Source organism: Rattus rattus, chromosome 3 (genome assembly GCF_011064425.1).
Source record: "Rattus rattus isolate New Zealand chromosome 3, Rrattus_CSIRO_v1, whole genome shotgun sequence".
Classification (NCBI taxonomy): domain Eukaryota; kingdom Metazoa; phylum Chordata; class Mammalia; order Rodentia; family Muridae; genus Rattus; species Rattus rattus.
In genome coordinates, this window is record NC_046156.1 from 78,576,765 (window position 1) to 78,599,463 (window position 22,699).

A 22,699-nucleotide genomic window follows, 5' to 3' on the forward strand; every position below is an offset into this window, starting at 1 on the left:
TTCTTTCATATTTAAAAAAAATCAGAAACCAGGAGTGGGACATGGCAACCCATGGTTTAATATGCTCTCTGAGTGACAATTCTGTTGTGTGATAAAATAGAAAGCCAGACTTAACATACTTTGGAGACCAAGTAATCATGGTAGGAAATCAATTTCTGCCTCCACAGACTAAGAGCCATGGAGCATAAAACTGTATCTTGAATTAGCATTTATTAATTTTGATTTTATTACTCACTTGTCACATGAGAGAATAACCTTTTTCCAGTTTGTTCAAAACTCCACTTTTAACACGTGGCTTACACAGGTCCTTTACCTTTTCACAGACAGAATAAACAAGACACTGATCAGGATTATATTGTAGTGGAATGAAAAAAGTACCTGCCAATTCAAAATTTTAGATATTTTTGTTCAAGAAACACTGAAAAATATATTCCGTTTTACAAAGAATATAATTTTCTTGAGGATAAAAGAGATATTGAAGCCTGTCCAAAACTATAGAGCACCTATTTTCAAAGAAATATTGTAGAAAATACACAAGATGCAAAACAAATGAAAAGGAAGCCTGAGTTCCTCTTTGTCCCTTTGACCGGAAAGGACCCCGTGGGTTTATTTTGAGATCCGGTAGGGGATGTAGTGATCACTGCAGCTGTGCCCGCTGGGTAATAGGAAGGTTACGATTTCAAAAGTGAATTTGGGAATGCATTGGCTCATTTCAAAGACTGAATGACATTGTCCTTTCTCTCTCTTCCTTCTCTTAAATTTTCTGTTTGAAGGCACATTTGGGTCCTTAAGCCTTAGAAACCTGGAAGAGCTGCCGGAAGTGAAGAAGCCTGCATTTCTTCTAGACCCCGACAAATACTTTAAGGAAGAGCCCGAAGAGGATGAATCCCAAATTCCAGAGCTTCCTTTGCTCTCTGAGAGTAAGTCCTCAGCCTGCCTACCATCGCCTTTCTTTCTTCATACAACTCAACTAAGGGAAAAGGAAATAAGAGGAAACTAGCATGAAGATAACACGTCTGCCTTGCAGGTTGCAGTGAAACAAAGAGTGCTGTGGTTGTCGAAATTCACAGCTCTGTGCTCTCAGAAAGAGGAGCTAATGCGCTGCAGTACGTGAAACGCATATTTCTATCGTGCCACTGTTCTGAAAGCAGACTGCCTTGGATTCCATGAATCTGCGTAAATAAGCTTCATTTTCAAAAACTGATACCAGAGGCAGAAACATCATGAGATTCTAAAGATTTAGAGAAGAGTCTCTGGCAATCTGGCTCTGTTCTTCCGATGACTCTATAAATAGAGGCTACTTAAAGTGTATTATGTCAGAGGCTCCAGCTGCAGTGTGGGGCTAATAAGAGAGGACAAGAAAGCTTAACTTGAAAAATGCAAGTGAATGATCTCTGAGGATTTAGAAAGAACATGTGCACAAGTGTGCTCTATTTTTCAGACTATCGTAGCCTTTGCGATTTGAAAGCATTTGACAAGTAAGATCTGTGCAAACATCTTTCCTACAAAGGAAGCCTTGTGGGAATTCTGGCAACACAACCTGAAAATGGGGGAGGCACAGAGAAAGCATATGGGCACTGTAGGGAATCTCATTTAAAATAATTGATGGAAATGGAGTGTTTTCAACCTGTAATACTGAAAGCAGACAGAGCTCCATGGCAGTCATCTGAGACCCGCAGTCTACACTTTTCCATTGTCTGACATAGGGTTCAACACCATTATTGAACAGTACCCTTGAAGGAGGGAGTTGATTTCTTATATTCACACCAAGTGACATTTAAACTCCTTCTTTCTGTTTAGTCCTCTGTGGAAAAACTGAACAACTGGTCGTATATTATATTATTTCAAACTTCAGTTTTCATCTAGAACAACTGTCATTTCTTATCACTACACTTCCCAGACTCCTAATACTAACTTGCTAGAACTTTCTCTTTTCTGAATTTGTAATTATTTGCTTATTTCCTTTAGTTTTTGTCTTCTCGTTACTCTTAGAAGTACTTATCTATGAACTTGAGGCTTTTACGTGTATGGAATAGGCCTTCAAATCTGCCGCCATGTCATTTTTCATAAGAATGACTAAACTTTAACAACGAATAAGTGTGCTGGGAAGGCAGGTTCCAAGATAAAATATTTGCTATTAACTAGATTTTGAATCTCCAGAATCCATATGAATGGATGGGGGTGCATGGTTTAAGACTGTAATCCTAGCTTGCAAGAGTTAGGAGACTCAGCAAGAGGGGCTCATCAGTGCAAGCTGGCTAGCTAGTATTGCCTGTAAGGTGATCTGTGAGTTCATCAAGAGACCGTGCTGAGGAAGACACTACCTTCTAGCACCTTTGGGCCTCATATGCAGATACACATTCATGCACGTACACCAACACACATGTGCCTACACACATGCACATAAAGTCTCACTATAAACACATTAAAAACAAAACAAATACAGGGAGTGTTTATCTTCTTGCATGAACCACAGACCCAGAGAATCTGGGAGTATCTAGTAAAAAATTAGAATCAGAGTCAGGATAAAGCACAGGGATGAGCATCTGAGCACGCCAAGGTGGAACAAGAAGACGAATTCAGGCGACAGAAACACGACATAGAATACATAAAAGGCACAGGGCAAGCAGTGGGAGAGAGGGGCAACCAGAAGCACAAACCTACCTCTGCCTTGAGAGTCCCTGCAAATGGAGGAGCTACTTCTGTTCTACAGTATGAGGAAAGTATAATAGGTTTTTCCTTATGCACAGGGAGTCTGTACTTTGGGTGGCCATAGGGTTGGTTTGATATCCGCATGGAAATACTGAAAACATATGCAATATTAAGAAATGTATGAAGAACAATTAATTCTCTGAAAGTGTAAAGCATATATATATATATATATATATTCTTCAAATTTTCTTCTTCAGCTTTTCTTCTTTTGCCCTATAAAATATTTTCATGCTCTGGTTAGATGGCTCTCCAGGTATACGTATCTGCCATAGAGACCTGATTACCTGAGTTTAATTCCTAGAGTTCTCCTTGGATGGAGAGAAGAAATTTCTGAAATTGGCTCAGTTCTCATGGCAGCCATGTGCTAGTTCTCTGCCTCGGTCTCACACTGATCAGAATGTGCAAAGGCACTGGGGAAGAGCTGGAGTCCCTCCAGCTGAAATTTAGGAAACACTTCAGAATAAGAGTCCTATCTGAGCAGAGATTCGATGGACGTGGAGGATCTCAAATTTTGAGAAAGAAGAAGTAGAATTCAAGACAGAAAATAACGTGAGAAAACACTACGGATGAAGAGGAGACAAATAAAAATAAATACAAAATGGGCACAGTGGGCAGTTTCAGCTGTCGAAGCAGAGTGGGACATACAAGTAGAGGTGAAGTGGAACAGTGGTGTTAGAATGTGATGGGTTAAGATATGCCACCTAGAAATCAAGACCAGTTCTAGAGGACATTGGCGAAACATGCTTCTGCATAACTTCCTGTAGATTACTCACAGCAGATATGAGTACTACATGTATCTAGCCCATTCCAGATACTGAGTGACTTCTCTCTATGTACATAGTATTTCCTAAGGTAGAGATTGAATGTGTTTGCATCAGTGGTAGATGTTGGAGACATAGAGAAAATATGAGGAGTTTCAGCCTATAAATGTTGCAGTTCAGAAGGCAAAGATACCCCGGCAGTCAGAAGCCAGGCAGTCAGAATACCACAAAATCACACTTCCCAACAAATCTTACAGAAGAGTTTTATTGGGAGGGGGAAAACCCAGGAGGGTGCCTGCCTCTGCTCAAGTCAGAAGACATCAAGGAAAAGAGCAGTAGGACCGGACCTACATAGTATTTCTTAGTGGATGAAGCTTTTCAGGGTGGAGCTTTCCAGTTCCGGTGGGATTTCAATTCCTGAGTTGGGGTTGCTCAAGGATTGTTTTTTCCTGTTCTCAGATAGGTGTGTTTTTGTGGCAAGCTCAGGGATTGGTGGGTTTTCCTGTTTAGGGATTGGTGGGATATATTATTTTTTCTTGTAGGACAAGTCCTTGCCACTCTCTCACCTCATGGCTGGGAATGACAGTTACAGTCACTAGAAAATGATCATTAGGACCATTAGGGAAGTCTTGGGGGTTGGGGCCTGGCTGATGGAACTCCTGTGGCAGAGCCTGATCCTGCCTTGAGGGTTTACAAAGTTTACAAAGTATACAAAGTTTATAAATGGAGTTCATGCATGGAATCCTTTCTCTGCCCCTTGAGCCAGCTTGAATAAGCTAACATTCTTTCCTGTTTTTGTTTCTTATTGATTAACATTAGGGGTCTGGAAGGGGAGCAACTTTATCATTAGAGTACTTCCTGATGATTAGGAGTGCTGAGTTCCTTGGGGAAAGTTTGATCTTCACCATCAGGATATATTCAGGTGTTGTCAGCCATCAGTGGTTAGGGGCTGGTAAACCTGTAGTAGCAAATGATTACAAGGCTAGTTAGAAATTCTTTGGTTCTGTTGTTGAAGGAAACTGGACAAAAAGTATATGAGGCAGGGTGTGGTTAGTAGGATTAAGAAAAGAAGGAGGAAGGGGCTTCAAAAGGGTAGTATCCAATTTCTTAGATTTTTTTTTTTTTGGAGATCTGTCTGGGTTATTAGATCTTATCTTTTACTATAACAGATTGGTTAACATAGAAGCGACATTTCCCCCAAGCAAGATAAATAACACCTCTCTCTGCTGTCAATTTATCTAATCCTCTTGGAGATTTTATAACACTATGGCAGCCAGTAAGTCTGTTTGGCCTTGAAGGGTAAGCATGGTCTGAGCTGCCCATTTGGGAGCCGGGATGAGTTGAGAGAAAAAGCAATGGTAAAAAGCTAAGGAAGTAGTCAGTCTTTGTGTATTACTGGTGATGGCAGCAGTTATGCCCAGGACTGCTAGAAAGGGTATCATGCTGTGCCCCTAAAATCCAGTGACAGAATTTGGCAAGGGTTCCTTGCTGGGTCCTACCCCTAGTTTTGGGGAAAGAAACACCAGGGCACAGACCACCTATGAGGTAGAAAAATGTAAACTTAAGTGCAACAGATAATCAAGGCATTATGAATATTTGGGAATAGGAGTTGAGGTATTATTATTACAGTTTGCAGACTCCAGTGTGTCCACAAAGTGTGTTCCTGAGGAATTAAAGCAATCTGTGATACCAAAGAGAAAGAGAGAGAGAGAGAGAGAGAGAGAGAGAGAGAGAGAGAGAGAGAGAGAGAGAGATGTGGGAGGGATAAGGGTGGTAGAGATATGTGGGTTAGAGCAATTGATAAAATAAAAGAATCTAGTAAAATAATGGACAAGACCAAAACTATTGTGTGTGAGGTAAGCCAGGAGGGACATACAGCCAATATTTTGCAAAGTAGTCAGGTCTAACATTATTCAATGGCTGACATGCAGAGGTTAAGGTCCAAAACAAGAGATGGAATGACAGGGAAGTGGAGGTAAATATCATCTAAAAGGAGTGACATTAGGGCTATGAGGACCTTTAAAGAGCTTTGGACGGCTTCTTTTAACGTGTCTATACTTAGGGGTTGAGAGAGTAGGATGTGTATGTACCTTCTATATTTTGATTGTACCTTTTGAACAGCTTTGAGGAATGCTGTATTAAAGTTTCCTAATGACCCCACCTCCCATCTGGGTTGCCATGTGTCATTAATTAGCATATAAAAGATTTTTTCTCATTTGTTTGTGCAGTGACAGAAGTTGCCATCACTGAAAATCAAGCATGCCAGGTTTTGTCATTTGAACTATACTGAGGCCAAGCTGCTTGTGGTAACACAGTGAAGCTCTAAAAAAATCTTAGTTGTTGGTGGAAGAGAGAATGGATTGCAAAATGAACTATACTGGAGGGGGTTTCTACAAGCTCTAAGTGGGCACTGAAAGAAAAGGAAGACCAGGAGGGCATAGAGAAACTCTAAGACTTCCAGGATAGAATTGAGAAGCAGGAGAGACAAGGTCGTAGAGGCTGAGAAGGGCTAAGGAAACTGGATTTAGCTGGAAGCTCCTAGAGGGAGGAGGAAAGGAGGCGGAGAGTCCAATAGAGGGAAAGGAGCGAGTGTCTTAATAACTAGAGAACTGGCCACATGTTGGTGATCCAGAGTGTATAACAGGCTCCAGGAGCCAGTAAGAGAGGAGAAAGGAGCAGTTAGCTCACTTGGAGGGAAGAAGCTGCTGGGGAGGTAGGTTCTAGTATTTGGAACTGAATTCAATAGGTTCTAGAAACAAATTATATATATATAGCATCTACTAATGCTATGTGAAGAGAGATCTCTGGAATCGGGTGGTGTTTGGAGATCCTTGTGTGTTAGGAGATGGTGTAAGTGGTAAAAAGAAAAGACAATGATTGGTGACTCTAAGGTCAGCTTCTTTGATTCTCATATAAGAAGCTCACCTGTAGCAAGGGCTTGCAGACAAAGTGCCTATCCTTGGGTAGTATGGTTTGATTTTTCAATAAGTATGTGATGGGCACAAAGAAAGATCTCATTTGGTGACCCAGGACCCCAAGAATATATCCATTCTTTTCAGTAACATATATAGCAAAGGGATAAGTTAAGTCTGGAAGATGTAAGGTTGGAGCCTGGAAGGCTAAAATGGCTTGGTAATGGTGCAAGAATGGGCTTATGTGATATGCTGAGTGTCTCCTTATATAGGGAGCAGGCAAGAAGATATAAAAAAGGAATAAGGCATGTAAGAAATCAGCTATCCCTAGGAAAGATAGAATTTATCCTTGGTAGTAGGGACTGTCAGTAATTTTATTTTTTACCTAGGATAATGGCCTTGTGTGCTAGAGTGATAGCTAATCGCATATAAATAATTTGAGGAGTGGATAACTGAACGTTAGAGGGTGAGACCCAATATCTCTGGCTGTACAGAAAATTTAATAAGGCAGAGGTATCTTTCTTGCTAATTTGCAGGAACAGAGTACAAAGGATCATCTAATTATTGTATAGGCTTGGATTTAGGAGGAGACAAAGAGAGTAAGTCAGAGGTCAGAACCTGGACAAATAAATGAGGGCTGTCCTGGAACATCTGGGGAGGGTGTTCAATGTGAGTTGGATAGAAATGTGAGTACTGTGAGTGTCTATGCCAGTCTAAGTAAAGTCAAGAATATTTTGTCATGACTGTAGATCCAGAGGAATAGAAAAAAGGCATCCTTGAGGCCCTGGACAGAGAAACTGCAGGTCTTTGAGGGCTAGAAGCGAGGAAAGTAAAGAGGTTGGGTACTACAGGGTGAAGAGGAACGACTACTGAACCAAACAACAGGTTCCATTGTTTTGTTTTATTTTTAACTGAGAATTATTAAGGGATATTAAGGGGGTGAAAAAATAAGGTCCAGAAGATTCTTCCTAGTGGGTCAAAGATATGAGGCTTAAGTTCCCTGAAGCTTTGAAGAGAAAGTTGGTATTGTGCTTGGATGATATATTTGGTATGGCTTCGTGAAGCTGGTAAAATCTGAAGATAAGGAATTGGGAAGGAGAGTTGAGTCCCTAAAACTCCACCAGGACTGAGTAGGTGTTTCCAAAGTCCAGAAGGAAAAAAAAAGACTTTCCTCATACTGTGATAACCATCATAGGCTCCCTGTTGGATATCAAGTGGTCAGGCGGAGGGAGCCCACACCCCTTATTCCATCCATGGCCAGACCAAAGAGGTCAACTGAATGGCAATCTGGGCTTGATGTCCTCATGCTACAAGGGGTATGGGGGCAGTCAACACCCAACCCTGGTCATGGTCCAGAGGATTTATGAGGATTCAGTATCAGTGACCCTTCTGAACACATTTGAAACAGGGATGTGATAGTTCTTGGCTTTTGTGAAGCCAGGGAGCCTAGGCCCTTACCAACATTAGATATTTTTGTTTTCAAGCTTTTTCATCTTTCCCAGAATACACCTTGAAAGCTACAGCTAAGACTTCTATATGAAGTCAGGGATCCTTTCTCTAGACATGTTAAGTTTGGCCCTAATGTTTGGACACTCTGCAAGAAGTATCTTGTGAGGAGTTGTTTTTCATATTGGGATCCAGATTGATATTTTCTATTTGTCTTGGATGATCTCTTAGATATTTCATAATATACTACTTTAGTGGTGGCCTCACAAAGACTAGTTTTTCCTTTGTGAATGGTCATCAGTGGGAGATAGATTCTGAGCTAGGGATGTAAGCTTGTGTCCAATTCCAGTCTCAGCATTCAGATCCTATCTGGCTTAGGTTTGCATGTAGCCCATGCATGAAGCCACAATCACTGTGAGTTCATCCGTGTATTGTAGGGTTTTGTGTGTGTGTGTGCGTGTGTGTGTGTATGTGTGTGTGTGTGTGTGTGTGTGTGTGTGTGTGTGTGTGTGTGTGTGTGTGTGTGTATGTCTTCTTTTTTCACTGGCTCTTATAATTTTTCCATCTCCTTTCCCACAGAGTTTCCTGGGTTTCCTTCTGAAAACTGAAGGATTTAATAGAGATATTTCATTTAGGACTGACTATTTCAAGGTCTCTCACTCTCAACACACTGACCAGTTGTGGGTCTCTATATTTCTTCCCATCTATTGCAGAAGAATTTAATACTCTGTAGGTGTGGGACCAAGGAAAATGGAGCTTAAAATGAGTTTGACTAAAGTCTTGTGCAATAGCCAACTTTTTTTCAGAGCACCAGACAATTAATACTCTGAGGGATAAGACGGATCACATGAATGGCGTTCTCGTGACTTCAAGTTGCATATAATCTTAAAGACAACTTGCACATTGCAGAAACATGTATTTCCAGATGCATAGAAACAAATAGCCAGTTGTAATGAACAATCTGAATTAAACTCATTCTTATCTGCTACTCCTGGGAGGAGCATAAAAACACATTACAAGATCAATTCCATGTTTTTGAAGAAACTGATGCTTCAAGACTCTTTGTCTTGTTTTTCTTGAAGTTTTCTCATAAACACTCAGAATTGTCTTCAGATGACTTCATTGTTGGACCATGTTCTGAAACAGAAGGGTGTTTCTCTGATGATGGTGGAGGAAGCCACAGATCTATGAGTATAGCAGAATGTTGTTAGGAGACATTGTATGCCTACATTCCTTTAGTATACCATAGCATTCAGTGTTTTCTAGGTCAATGGCTTATCTAGTTACAGGTTCTTGGCCATCTCATGAGTTTCAGGCATTGTCAGCGAGGGGGCCTGAGGGTACTTGGAAGAGAATGGGGGACAAGAGACACGAAGAAGGATGCCAAGACAAGAGTCTGATCAAGGCGACAATTTTATTTTTCCCCAAGGCTGAATTTATACCATAACAGGGGTAACAGAGGGAGGGGGGAAGTAAGAAACATTTACCCATGCCAAGGACACAATATTCATGTGGTCAGGGAATCGGCTGATGTTGACAGGTTGTCAGAAAGGTCACAGGTTTGTCATATCTTTTAGACAGCAGGATGTTGGTTTTTCAGAAAGGTTGCAGGTCATGTCATTGGGTATCTTAACGTCACACATTATCATATGATTATTCATCTTGACCACCACATTTGTATTAGTCTTCTGCAGCTGGCTGGGGATTTTCCATGAACCCAGTCATACTTAATTCTAACCATAATAATAACATCAACAATGGAGGGCTTCAAGGGAATCGCTCCCAACAAGGCATGGATTCCTTCTCATGGGACGTCCCATGAGATAAGTGCTTGCTTACTCACACTTCTCATTGCAAATGCTATTACATTACCAGAAATATACTTATGTTGTTTGTAGGAAGGAAATAGAAATTATAGTGACTGAGGAGCAATACGGCCAAACACACATAATTTAGAATTAATTTAAGGTTCAGCTTTGTTTTTTTTATCTAATTTTAAATGAAATATATAGATATTACAGCCCAGTGGGTCTTTGGAGATGGAACTCTGGAGAAAATATGAAGGGGGTTTTGGGCTCATAGTCATTACCCACTGTAAATTATATAGTAATAATTTTTAAAAAGAATTTTCATTTATAAAGGGAATAGAACATAGAAACAATAACGGAGATTATTTGGAAATTGTACCATAAAAGGCTCTTGCCAGGTATCATCAGTGTTCTAAACTTTTACTTCAGAACATAGGATACTTTTGAATAACTCTAATCCCCAGGCAGCTTTTCTGCTTTGGGTTTGGCTTTTAATATCTTTTTGTATTCTCTCTCCTTTTCAATGTGAGACATCTTGTGCTTCCTCTCTTTAGCTTCTAAGTTGTTTCCAGTGGGCTCTCAAACAGCTTGAAATGCCCCTTTCATATGCCTTATTCATAGTGCTTAAACTAGCACAGAGTTAGGCTTCCCAGTAAACTCATAGAACCATTCACACGAATTCCATGAACCTGTAAAACTTCAAGTGAAGAGAATATGCTATATTAGGGACACTTCAGGCAAAGTGGGTTTTGTTATTATTGTTTCAGTCTGTCGAGACAAATTACAATAATTATAGAGATGATTTTATTTCAGCTATTGTTACAGGGAGGATTCTGATGAAGGAAGGAAAACTCAGAGAATAAGGAGGCCTGTGCTTTTTTGCACAAATGAAGTCATTTGTGAGTCTTTGAAAACAATGAAGACGGACAGAGAAAGTGGTATCTGAGTAATGTGAGAGCAGTTGGGCTCTTTTGTGATTAATTGTTTCTGGAGGACAAAAGATGGGATTTCTTAACCATTTCTGCATTGTAGAAGCTCAGTCTCAGGTAAAAGTGAGCATTATCAATGTTGCCCTGTCTTGTTGGTGCTGAATCAGTATCAATTACTACTGGACAAGCCAGAGGAGACCAAAAGCCTTCTGGACATGGTGAAGCAAGATCTCAGAAACAATCTTTCAATAATCCTTGTTGGTATAGCTTCTGCAACACTTGCTGAACTACATGTTGCAAGGCAGTAGTTTCAGATGATTGAAGCTCTTAGACTCTAGCATTGTCTGAACTGTTGGGATTTAGTTCTTAGTGTTGTCATTGGGTGGTGTGAGGACAGTGGTAAACAGTAATTGGGAAAGTTAGTTGGTAGAGTTGAAGCTTAACATCGAAGAAAGAACTGAGCATTAGTAATGGTGATTTGTACAGGGAAATCAGCTCTAAAGTAATTTAGATGCAGCTACCCAAGTTGCTATCTCCAAGGAGGGAAGGAAGTCATGTAAATCTCTACCTAAAGGAAAGTAGCATATCCTCCAGTAACCTCATGCTCTGGTCTGCTTTCTGATATTGCGATAAATATTTAATGACATTCAACATAGAGAGAAAATATTTTAGCATATGGGGTCAGTGGTTTCACTTCATGACTATTTACTTAGCTTTAATACTCTGGGCCTAACGCTAGGGACTACATCAAGGCTGGGAGCATGTGGCATAAGAAGGTCACCTTACTTAGCCAGACACAATAAGAAAGTCCAGGAGGGACAAGAGACACAATCTCTGCTTGTAACACCAGTTACTGATTACCTAATTTTCTTCCATTAGACATTATTTCATAAAGGTTCCATCTCCCAACAGGGCTATAGGCTGGTGAAAAGGAACCATTAATGAGTGGGTCTTCAGGTTATACTGTCACCCACCAGCAAATTCAGAAAAAGACAAAATAAACTAACATCAGTAAGCTTAGCCTGAATTTGATGATCTGCAAGGGTTGTTTGTGACAAAATATAATTTTCCACAGAAGCACAAGATTCTTCTCTATGGCCCTTATAGTATGGATGAAAAGTATATATGTAGTTTTTATTCAAAACCTAGTTTTATATATTGGTACTTCACAGTATTGTATATCTTCATTTAATAAGGTAAGTCCAACACTAAATTCACAAACACATACATTCAGAGGTATGTAAATTCTTTGAATATATGAAAAAGATTTTCTGGGGCTGGTGAAAGGGCTCAGTAGGAAAAGGCACCTGAAGCTCACTTAGCCTGATGACAAAAGTTCGATTTCTGGAACCCACATGGTAGAACCAGACAACGGACTCCCATAATTTGTCCTCTGACCTTCATTTGCACACTGTGGAGTGCATGCACCTGCCCATACAAACACACAATGTGCACACACAAACAAATAAAAATATTTTGAAAACATAAACAGATAATGGCCTCTATGAGTGTTATTAGTAATCATATGAAAGTTGCCACTCTACCACTTTTTGCTGCCAGCCTGTTGTATTATTTTTATTGAAAACACAGTCTTATTTCATATAATACATCCTGATCCTGACCAAGATGCTCAAGGAATTCTCATGCCCATTACCCACACTGTAGTTAAATAAAGTGTGTAGTTAGAATAGTGTGCAGGATTTAAAATGTGACTGAGAATCTTGGCGAGGGAGGTTTTCAGAAGCCTAAACACCCACAGGTTATCCACAGCTTGTTGTTACGTGCTGTTTACAGAGTGTCTTCCATGTTTTAGGTAATCTTTGAGAATGCTGCTATTGTTGTCAGCCTGAGGACGTTGTCAATTAGTGGGAGGAAGAAGGCTAGAGGTCAGGAGATGAATCAACTCTGTCATTTGTAAGCCAGGGCATCATGTTATTTCAGTGAAAATGTTTTTCAGTACTTCACAACCAGCATATACTTTATTTTTATCACTTTAAAAATACTTTGTGGTTCTCATTATAGAAATGGTTGTCAGGCAGCCAACTATGAAATGAAGTCATGAGTGGGCTAATGCCATGTTTTTCCATGTAGGAAAGAGTAAATGCGAATGGTTACAGATAACAATAGATTTCTATTTTGAGATTTATTCATACGTGTATGGATATGACTTTCCTCATTGGTGTATTTAGAAGGTAGAAGGAGGCACTGAATGTTTTGGAGATGGTGTGCCAGGCAGTTGTAGGCTGTAGATCATGGGTGCTATGAATTGAATTCAGGTCCTAGGAAAATGCAGCAAGAGCTCCTAAGTGCTAAACCATCTCGCCAGCCCATAGACACCATTTTTAATTTTGATATTTTATTGCATGTTTTCTTCCCTCTTCTCTCTCTCTCTGTGTGTGTGTGTGTGTGTGTGTGTGTGTGTGTGTGTGTGTGTGTGTGTGGGTAGAGACAGAGACAGAGAAACATGTACATACCATGATACGTGTAAAGGTTAGAAGGCAACTTGTAGTTTGTTCTTTCCTTCTATGAGGCATATCCCCGTGGTCAGACTTAGGCTGTTATGCTTGTTGTCAAGTGCCTTTACCTCAACAGGCCCTAGATATTGATTTTTCAGTGCAGACATTATGGTTAAACACATGAATATATGATTATGCATACCATGAAAACTACACTTTTATCATTATTTCTGGTCTCCAATCTCCACAATGTAAGGCTCTCAGAGTATGAGGAGTGATCAGCACCACTGATGAGTGACTTTTTTTTCCTGCTGCTGCTCCTTTCTTAGACTCCACATTGTGACATTTTAGTCTCCTGTAACTTTTGCAGTCTCAGCTCTCAGCTATTTGGCTATGTTCTTTAAACTTTGTAGCCTGCAGACTGAATGTTCTCTCTCTGTTTCTATGAAAATGGCCTTTGTTTGCCAGAATAATTTTCCCTCATTTTTCTTGCTGTTATACAAAAGATGGAAAGAGAAACATATTTAATCTTATAGCCATGTTTGTACTACTAGTAAGGAGTGTTTGTTAATGTTTAGTTATTTTGTTGTTTTGTTTTGTGCTTTTTTTATGTACTATGTTTTTAATATTTGTGGGGGGGAGTATATAATGGTGTAGGTATGTGTGTTATGTGTATGCATATGTGTACATGCATGGGTATGTCCATGTCTATGTCCATGTTTGTCTCTGTCTCTATGTTTGTGAGTGTGTGTGTGTGTGTGTGTGTGTGTGTGTTTGTATTAGGGAGCACATGTTGAGCATGTGAAAGTCAGAGGACAAATCCAATGTTGGTTCCCTCCCTCTACCTTGTCAAGAAATACACAAAAACTGTCTTCTCTTACTTCCTGCTTTACTGTAAGAATAGTAGAATTATAGGCATGCATCATTGCATTTGGTTTTACAGGCATTCTGTGGAGCCAAGCTCTAGTCTTCATGTTTGTGAAGCAAGACCTTTATCCGTGGAGTCATCTTCCTAGCCCAAAGTATCACTCCATTATAAAGCAGTTTAGCATTCCCTTTTTCCTTTTTCAGTATTCTTCCCCTTGGTATTTAACATGCTCACCCCAGGTTATTTTTCTCTATTTTATTTCTGTTCTATTGTACTGAGTTATCCCATCACCTGGAAAACAGTTTTCGTTTCTCTACAATTGGAAACCCTTTGTTTGTTCTAGTTTATATTTCTGTTCTTCTTTGTCAATATTTTCTTGTCCCTATCTGCTTGATAAATAACTAAAATCCTGTATGTTTTTCAACACTGTATCAAATGGTACCTAAAGCTTTACCCTAATTTTTTACATGCTCTTACAAATTCTTTATTTATTTATTCACTTTTGTTCCCTATTTTCTGTTAGCATCATATTCTATTGTTTATTATATTTATGACATAATAAGTTGGAGTAAAGCTTCTGCTTTTTTAAAAATGATTTATTTATTTATGTATACGAATACACCAGTGCTGTCTTCAGACACACCAGAAGAGGATCAGATGGTTGTGAGTCACCATGTGGTTGATGGGATTTGAACTCAGGAGCTCTGGAAATGTAGTCAGTGCTGTAAACCATTGAGCCACCTCTCTAGTCCAAGCTTTTACTTTTAAAAACTTCAAAGAAAAGCCATGTTAGTGTCCCATAGCCTTAGTACAATTTATATAATATACTGTCAGTACATATTTGTTGAATGATAGAGCTATACAAGAGGCCAAAATTATTTCCTAGAACATGTGGCACAATTTTCTCTCACTTCTGCTGTGCAGTCTCACCAGCCATAGGAATAATTTGTCTCTTTCTTTTTTGGTTCTGTTTTGAAGCTACAGATCCCTGCAGATTAGAGTGTTTTGTAAGGATGTGATTGCAGATGTATGCGTTTAGTCATTCAGACAGTCAAACTGTGTGTTGATTATTTTAAGTGTCTTATTTCAATACAGAATAATTTGTTCTGGGCTTTTTTTCACAAGGCCTTGATAGCTCTTAAGTAGATTAAAAAAACAAAAACAGAAAACATCAGCTTATTTAGTCCTCACCTTTAAGTCACCAACCTCTGTCATCATGCACGTAAAGGAGTAGTACAAGCTCCCCCCCCTCTGTGTGTGAGTGTGTGTGTGTGTGCGTGTGTGTGCATATATGTATTCATGCTGTGTGTGTATGTGTATATACAAGCTGTGTGTGGGGTAGTATGTGGGTGTATGAGTGCATATGTGTGTAAAAGGTGTGTATGTATGTGACTATACATGTCTATTCGTGTATGCATGCATGTATGTGTACAAGCTCTGTGTGTGTGTGTCTGTGTGTGTGTGTGTGTGTGTGTGTGTGTGTTTGAGCAGGGATAGTCCATCAAATTTAAATAAAACAAACAATAGAAGGTTAGAAAAATAATCTCTCCAGTACATTTTTGGTTCTAGAAGCATCAATTTTTGGGCAAAGAAAGAAAGAAGAAAGAACTTGAGAGATTTCTCTCTGCTCTTTCCTTTAGCTGTGTCTCTTAATAAATGTAATTTTCCTGTCATTTTCTTCATCATTTTGTAGCTTTGAAAGCTGTATTTGATGAGAAAAGCCTATTCCCCAAAGAACTTCTCTATCGTGAAAGACAAGACAAGGCATTGTGTCAAGAAACAAATGGTGAAACAAAGATAAAGCGAAACAAGAAGCGATTATGATGAAGTAACAAGCATTCTGCTGTGACACATAGCACTCCTAAGGATGCAGAGAACCCGGGTTCCCGCTATCTCTGTTACTTTAAGTATGAACTTCAAGAAACTTTGTCTTCAGACTCTGTGTTTGTGCTGAGCTCACTCACACTTCTCAGCCTTGTTTAATCCAAGAAGGAACATAAAAATGATTGGTCTAAAGAACAACAATGCCAATTGGTATTTTCTATTTCAGAAGAAAGTATATTACCTAATCGTCCCTATAATTGCCCTGGTAGACAATAGATGTGATTTATTATAAAATATTTATTAAAACACGAAAAAAACTAACCAAGTGATAAAAATTCATTAAAATTGTTTATTGTAATGCTTCCTCCCTTTACAATTTGGTTTTCCACAACAATTTTGATACTGATATTTGGATATTGACAATAGCAGCCTATCTTATTCTTTTAAAATATACTTTTTATTTTAGCTGTACATATTTATGGTGTTTTATGTTTAAATTTGTTACACTCTAAAACTAGTTGGGATTATCAACATTTATGATTAATTAAATATTTTCAGGTATTTTACATTTGATTAACATGTGATCATTGCACAAATGGATGTATCTGTAGTGTGGTTAATATTTTAACACATGTATCTAATATGTAGTAGTCAAACCAGAATAATTGCTATTTCCTAGTAATCATTTTAGATTTATGCTCACTATTTTATGCCCTTAGTGGGAATTGGTGAGAGTGATAAGCTTCTGTACTTGAAAGTTGTACTGACTGGTTTTGTGTGTTAACTTGACAGAAGCTGGAGTTACCACAGAGAGTAGTTTCCCTTTAGGAAATGCTTCATGCGAAATGTAAGGCATTTTCTCAAGTAGTGATCAATGGTGGGAGGACTCATTGTAGGTGATGCCATCCCTGGGCTGGAATTTCTAGGTTCTATAGAAAAGCAAGCTGAGCAAACCAGAGGAAGCAACCCAGTAAGGAAGCCTCCAGGTCCTGTGTCCAGGTTCCTACCCTGTGTGAGTTCCAGTCCTGACTTCCTTTGGTGATGAACAGCAATATGGAAATGTAAGCTAAATAAATCTTTTCCTCTCCAACTTGCTTCTTGATCATAGTGTTTTCTGCAGGAATAGATACCCTGGTTAAGACAAAAGTCCAGTACCATACCACAGCCAAGCAGGTAACAGCCCTGAAAGAGAAGCAAAATGCCTGGTCCTTTGTAAAAACATCACTGTCCAAAAGAGCCCACTAGGCAACATTTAGTTCGGAAACCTCCTGACTCTCCTTGTGCAATGTTATCTTTATATACATCATCTTCCAGGAGACCAATATTATTGTGTTGTTCTTTGTTGTGTCCTTCATAAAAATTTAATAACTTCATTTCCATGGGTTCAGTTTATTTGTATATGTTCATATTTTAAAGAGGCCTTTAAAATAGTTGGACTTTAAAACTCTTGCAATAACACATTAGTAAATTATTAATCTATAGTGGATAATTTTGATCCACAACCGAAGCATTCAATCTATTTAAATCTCATAAGCATTCCTTTCAATTTATCTATTTTAATGTTGAAATGTGACATATTATTCCATTATGAGATTGTCTACTGATAAAATGTCAGTGTTAGGATTATAATTCTGGTCTGTTTTCTTCTCAGATTAAGGCATTTGTGACTTATGATTCTTTTTATTACTTTACAGGATATATTTAATGATATGGGCGTTAATAATAGATTTGCAAGCATCATTAGAGCAAACATTTTGGCTTAGGAATGGGAAGATGTATAACAGTTTGCTCAGGACAGAATTATTTTCTATTTGTGTTTATGTGAATAGTGAGTCAAATATAACTCTTATGTACATGGCTTTGCCTTCTCATTGGTTTGCAATCAAATATGGCAAGGGTCTCTCTCTCTCTCTCTCTCTGTGTGTGTGTGTGTGTGTGTGTGTGTATGTGTTGAGGTGGAAAGTATTCTTTATAGAAAATATATTATATGCAGTGGAATCTTTCTATGTAACACAAAGCAGCAGCTTGCCCTCCAATGATCCAAAAAACATTATATGTTTATACAAAGCACATACACATGTCTTGTATGCTATCTATGTCTATCATTTTTATTATATGTCTGTCTGTCTGTCTGTCTGTATGTATGTATGTATGTTATGTATAGCTATTTATCTGTCTTTTATATTGACCAAGAATATATATGGATATGTGTGGTAAATAGTAACTATTTAAGAAACTGAAAAGGGAGACAGGGATAGAGTAAGACTTTGTACTATACAGACACATTTATGTAAATTTGAAAACATTTCAATGCCAATTTTTAAATCTTAAAATATTGCTTTGATACAAAGGATTCTTTGAGATGTTCAAACAGAAACAAACTATACTGAATGGAATGCTTGATTGGATAACCCATCATTTCAAAGTCAGAACAATGATTTATGAGCCATAGGTTGATGATAGTACAGTAAACAGAAATCAGAAACACATTCCCAGAAATGCAAAGGATTATTCAAATGTAAAAGAGAAATAATAAAGATTCCAACCCCTATGTGATGGCCCTTTTCTCCACATACATTCTTCTCTCCACTCATGAGAGCCTGCATCCATCTAGCCATCAGTCCAGTTATAGAAGTTAGTCCAGTCGTTATCCCCCTCCCATTCTGCCCTCTGACAGTTCCTCCACCCCATCTCCAAGATGTTTTAACCCCCTATATGAGCTGTTTTTGAAGAGATTAATATAATATATTCTGAACCATATAGAGTGAGTTTCTCTGTGTAGATATTATGTTGACATAGCACTGAATAGATGCTTTATAGATTAGCCCAAATGCTCGAATTACCTTAAATGCACAGAACACATGAAACTCAAGAAGGATGACCAAAATGCGGATGCTTCACTCCCCTTGGGAACAAGAATACCCTTGGCAGGGGATAGGGAGGCAAAGTTTAGAACAGAGACTGAAGGAACACCCATTCAGAGCCTGCCCCTCATGTGGCTTATACATATACAGCCACCAAACTAGGTAAGATGGATGAAGCAAAGAAGTGCAGGCTGACAGGAACTGGACGTAGATCTCTCCTGAGAGACACAGCCACAATACAGCAAATACATAGGCAAATGCCAGCAGCAAACCACTGAATTGAGAATAGGACCACCGCTGAAGGAATCAGAGAAAGGACTGAAAGAACTTGAAGGAGCTTGAGACCCCATATGAACAACAATGCCAACCAACCAGAGCTTCCAGGGACCAAGCCACTACCCAAAGACTATACATGGGCTGACCCTGGGCTCCAACTGCATAGGTAGAATGAATAGCCTAGTAAGAGCACCAGTGGAAGGGGAAGCCCTTGGTCCTGCCAAGACTGAACCCCCAGTGAACGTGATTGTTGTGGGGAGGGCGGTAATGGGGGGGGAAGAATGGGGAGGGGAACACCCATATAGAAGGAGAGGGGGAGGGGTTAGGGGGATGTTGGCCTGGAAACCGGGAAAAGGAATAACAATTGTAATGTAAATAAATAGTAATGTAAATAAATACCCAAGTTAATAAAGATGGAGAAAAAAAAGAAATGTAAATAAGAAATACCCAATTTAATAAAGATGAAAAAAGAGAACTATAATTCTATCTCTCATGTACTTCAAGCTCTGCTTTGTAAAAAGAAGTATGAGGAGCAGTCTCAAAGTACATTTGATGAATTCAATAGATGCTTTAAACCTCTTTTAATGTAACTACTTCTAATAATTCGGCAAAATATGCACAAAAGGGCATAGAATAACACTTAGCTATTACTTCTTACTCTTTGTTCATCCAAGTAGCAGGGTCTTTCCTGTCAAATGCTAATATACTGAAGAATTAGAAACTGTTCCTAAAATTAACATTTAGATACAATTATTTAAAAATCATTTTTGACAGTGAGAGGAATATGTCACATTAAAATGTGTTATAATTTCAATAGTTGTTTGTAATATGTGCATCTACTTTAGCTATTATGCAACATTTTTCTCTTTAGAATATGTTCTTCTCACTCACAAAATATGGACTATACTAATGGAATGAAAGCTTCCTGAGATTAATCTGTGCTCAAGTGGAAAAATTAACTTTTATATTTTTTTTATTGATGAGAACATTTTTCTTTGAGTATTTAAAGTTTAGAATTTAGTATATTTTATTTGAAAAATAAATGATAAAATACTAAGAAAAGGGATGAGATTATAACTCTAACTCCTTCATACTGACAGTGCCAAAATTTATACAAAAGCATTTAAGGTCTCTCATTTTTCTTTGACTCTTTAGGGCAAAATATATTGTAAAAAACTGATTCGTGAAAATATTTAGATGGTGTGCAGTAATATTTTATTGACAGTAATACTTTGTTGGCTACTAAAATGCCTTAAAATTAGAAACAAAAATTTATGGGTTTTTTTTCGTACTCCAGAAGAAAGAGAACAATGCATATTTGTGTTTGAACTATTCTAATTTAAAATCTCTACAGAAAAATCATATTGCATGCTCTAAATAAGACAGAATGGGTTTCCACACCTTTACAAAGAAGGAAAAGTACTGTCTGATTCTTGGATAAATCACATTATGATCTAAGTAATATGCCAAAACAATAAGGTAGTAGCTAAGAGTGCTAGTGATATATGGGTGCTGGTGTCACCACATGGGTGAAAAGCATTGAATACTAATCTTAAACATTCTTATCGGTATCATATGTGTAAAACAATTTGGAAGATAGTCTTCATGTATTGAATAGATCCAGTCTGGAAAGTAATTATGACATCATTAAATATAAAATAATACTTAAAGTTAGAAAATATAATGCTGAAAGGAACTCTAAGATTTTAAAAAGAAACATTTGGGAATTCCACTATAATGAAGAGTCCTGGTTGATGGACTAAGATGTAGGTCAGTGGGGGAAATATTTGTTAGTATGAAATATATCCTGGATTTAATCTATAGTGCTGAAACAAGTAAAACCAAGCTGGGTAGGTGGTGTTCACTTCTCATGGTCACAATACTTCATGTCTGTCACTAGGTCATGGCACTGAAAATATTAACAAGGTTTAAGTCTGACATAAATATGTAAGATGATATATTCCTTTAAGGTACTCATTTTAAGGTGCATATGGAAAATTTTATTTCCTTCTCATGAGGTTAACAGAAATACTATTACATTTGGTGATCAATAGTCACATTTGCTTCAATGAAACTTCACTAAATATTTCATATCTCAGAGGCCATATGGATGATATATGTGTTTAATACCTTCCTACCCTGAGATGATTGAATTGAACTACAAAAATGAGATAAAACCCATTGAATTATGCATCTACTTGTTATTGATGGGTGACTTGCAGAGAAAGTTGTGTAGAATGTTAAAATTGCATGTAAGTAACCTCAATGTTTTCTTTCAAGTTACCTGGGATCAATAGTGTTTTTTTTTTTACATATATAATTTGGTAAATCAATAAGGTTAATCTGGTTTTCTCATAAAATATAAGTATATATTTTCAACATCTATTCTTTTTCCAAAAAATTAGAATGGAACTCACAGACACAGGAAATGTCTCTGATGTTTGCAAAGTGCAAGAAGATGAATTGTGGCAGTCGCACAGTGGATTTGATTCAGCTTGTTCAAAGTGTTCATAAGCACTTTGAAGAATTTATGATGGGTTGAATGTTTAATCTGACTTCATGTCCTATTAGAGTTCAGCACAGTTATTATATCTGTCACGTTTTCCAATCATTTATACTTTTAAAGGAAATGAAATAATAGACAAAATAATAATAATTAAAAAATTTTCTCACATTCCTCTTTTCACTTACATTTCATCATTTGTCATTAACTTGATCGCATGACAGCATAGAGCACACCTGCTCTAGTTGTGGAAGAATTAATCATTCAGTGTTTAAAATAAATACAGTTGACCTTCACCAATAAGCTGCTTCTATAAGAGATTTTTCCAGTAAGCACATTTTAACTACAGCATTGAAGTAAATAGTCCGAAGTTAATTTTAGGTAAGTTCCTTAAAAGTAAAAAATAGATATTTAGTAACATGGACTATGCTTATTGTAACATAGAACTGGCACTTTGACTAACTTTGGTGTAAGAATAATTTGATGTTTCTTTTTAAAAATAAAACATTACTTTCATTCTTAAAATTTATTGTTGAAAGGTCAAATTCTTACAGAACTATCCACCGTGTTGTTTATCTGTCAGTTCTTTGAGCTTTCTGGTAAGATATTATTCAAAACCAAATGAACTAAGTGAAGTTTAAACCCAGTTATTTGTTTGATGTTATAACTTCCTGGACAAGTTATGGTAGAAATGACTACTAACAGAGTAAATTTTCATTATGAGAAATATCAGTACAAGTATTAGCATAAGACCAAGACTATTACCAGGGAGAGTTCTGTCCTTCCCAATAATATTTATCATCCCATTGTTGGACAAATACATAAAAGTATATCTAATGAATTCCAACTTGTTTTAAAAATACTGATAACATTTAAATAATTTACACAGCTGTAAACAGATATTTTGGTCAGGAATATTTTGAGAAATTTAATATATATGCATTTACATTCATAAAATAGTATATATATTCATAAAAAGTTCAAAGACAATATATATGTGTATATAGATGTATATGTGTAAATTTATGTATATGTATCAGAGGATAGTACGTAAAAAATATTTATGTGTAAAACTTCTCTCATGAATTCTTTTTACTTTTGTACTTTTAAAACCTAGTATATTGATTTAATCCTTAATAAAGCATCTGTTTGACAATTTACATCTACATTCATGTCTTACTAACACTTCATTTTCTACTAGGTGCTTTGGAGTACATTTTGAGATTTTGTCCTTTGAGAAATCTATATTAATTCAAATAGTTCTTTTCTACTTATATTAAAAATCTGAAACACCAAAATAACACCTTATAGGTTACTTTTTCAAGGCTATTTGATTATTC

At 37.5% G+C, this 22,699-nt stretch overlaps 1 protein-coding gene across 1 annotated transcript in view; it reads left to right on the plus strand.

Annotated features, from left to right (window-relative positions):
* The window catches only part of Wdr49 (WD repeat domain 49), a 182,175-nt gene extending 166,459 nt beyond the window's left edge, over window positions 1-15,716 (plus strand). Inside the window, exons 17-18 of the mRNA XM_032896953.1 lie at window positions 774-920; window positions 15,586-15,716. Of these exons, the coding sequence (XP_032752844.1) occupies window positions 774-920; window positions 15,586-15,716 (278 nt within the window). The remainder of the gene's footprint in view (window positions 1-773; window positions 921-15,585) is intronic.
* The last annotated feature ends 6,983 nt before the right edge of the window (window positions 15,717-22,699 follow it).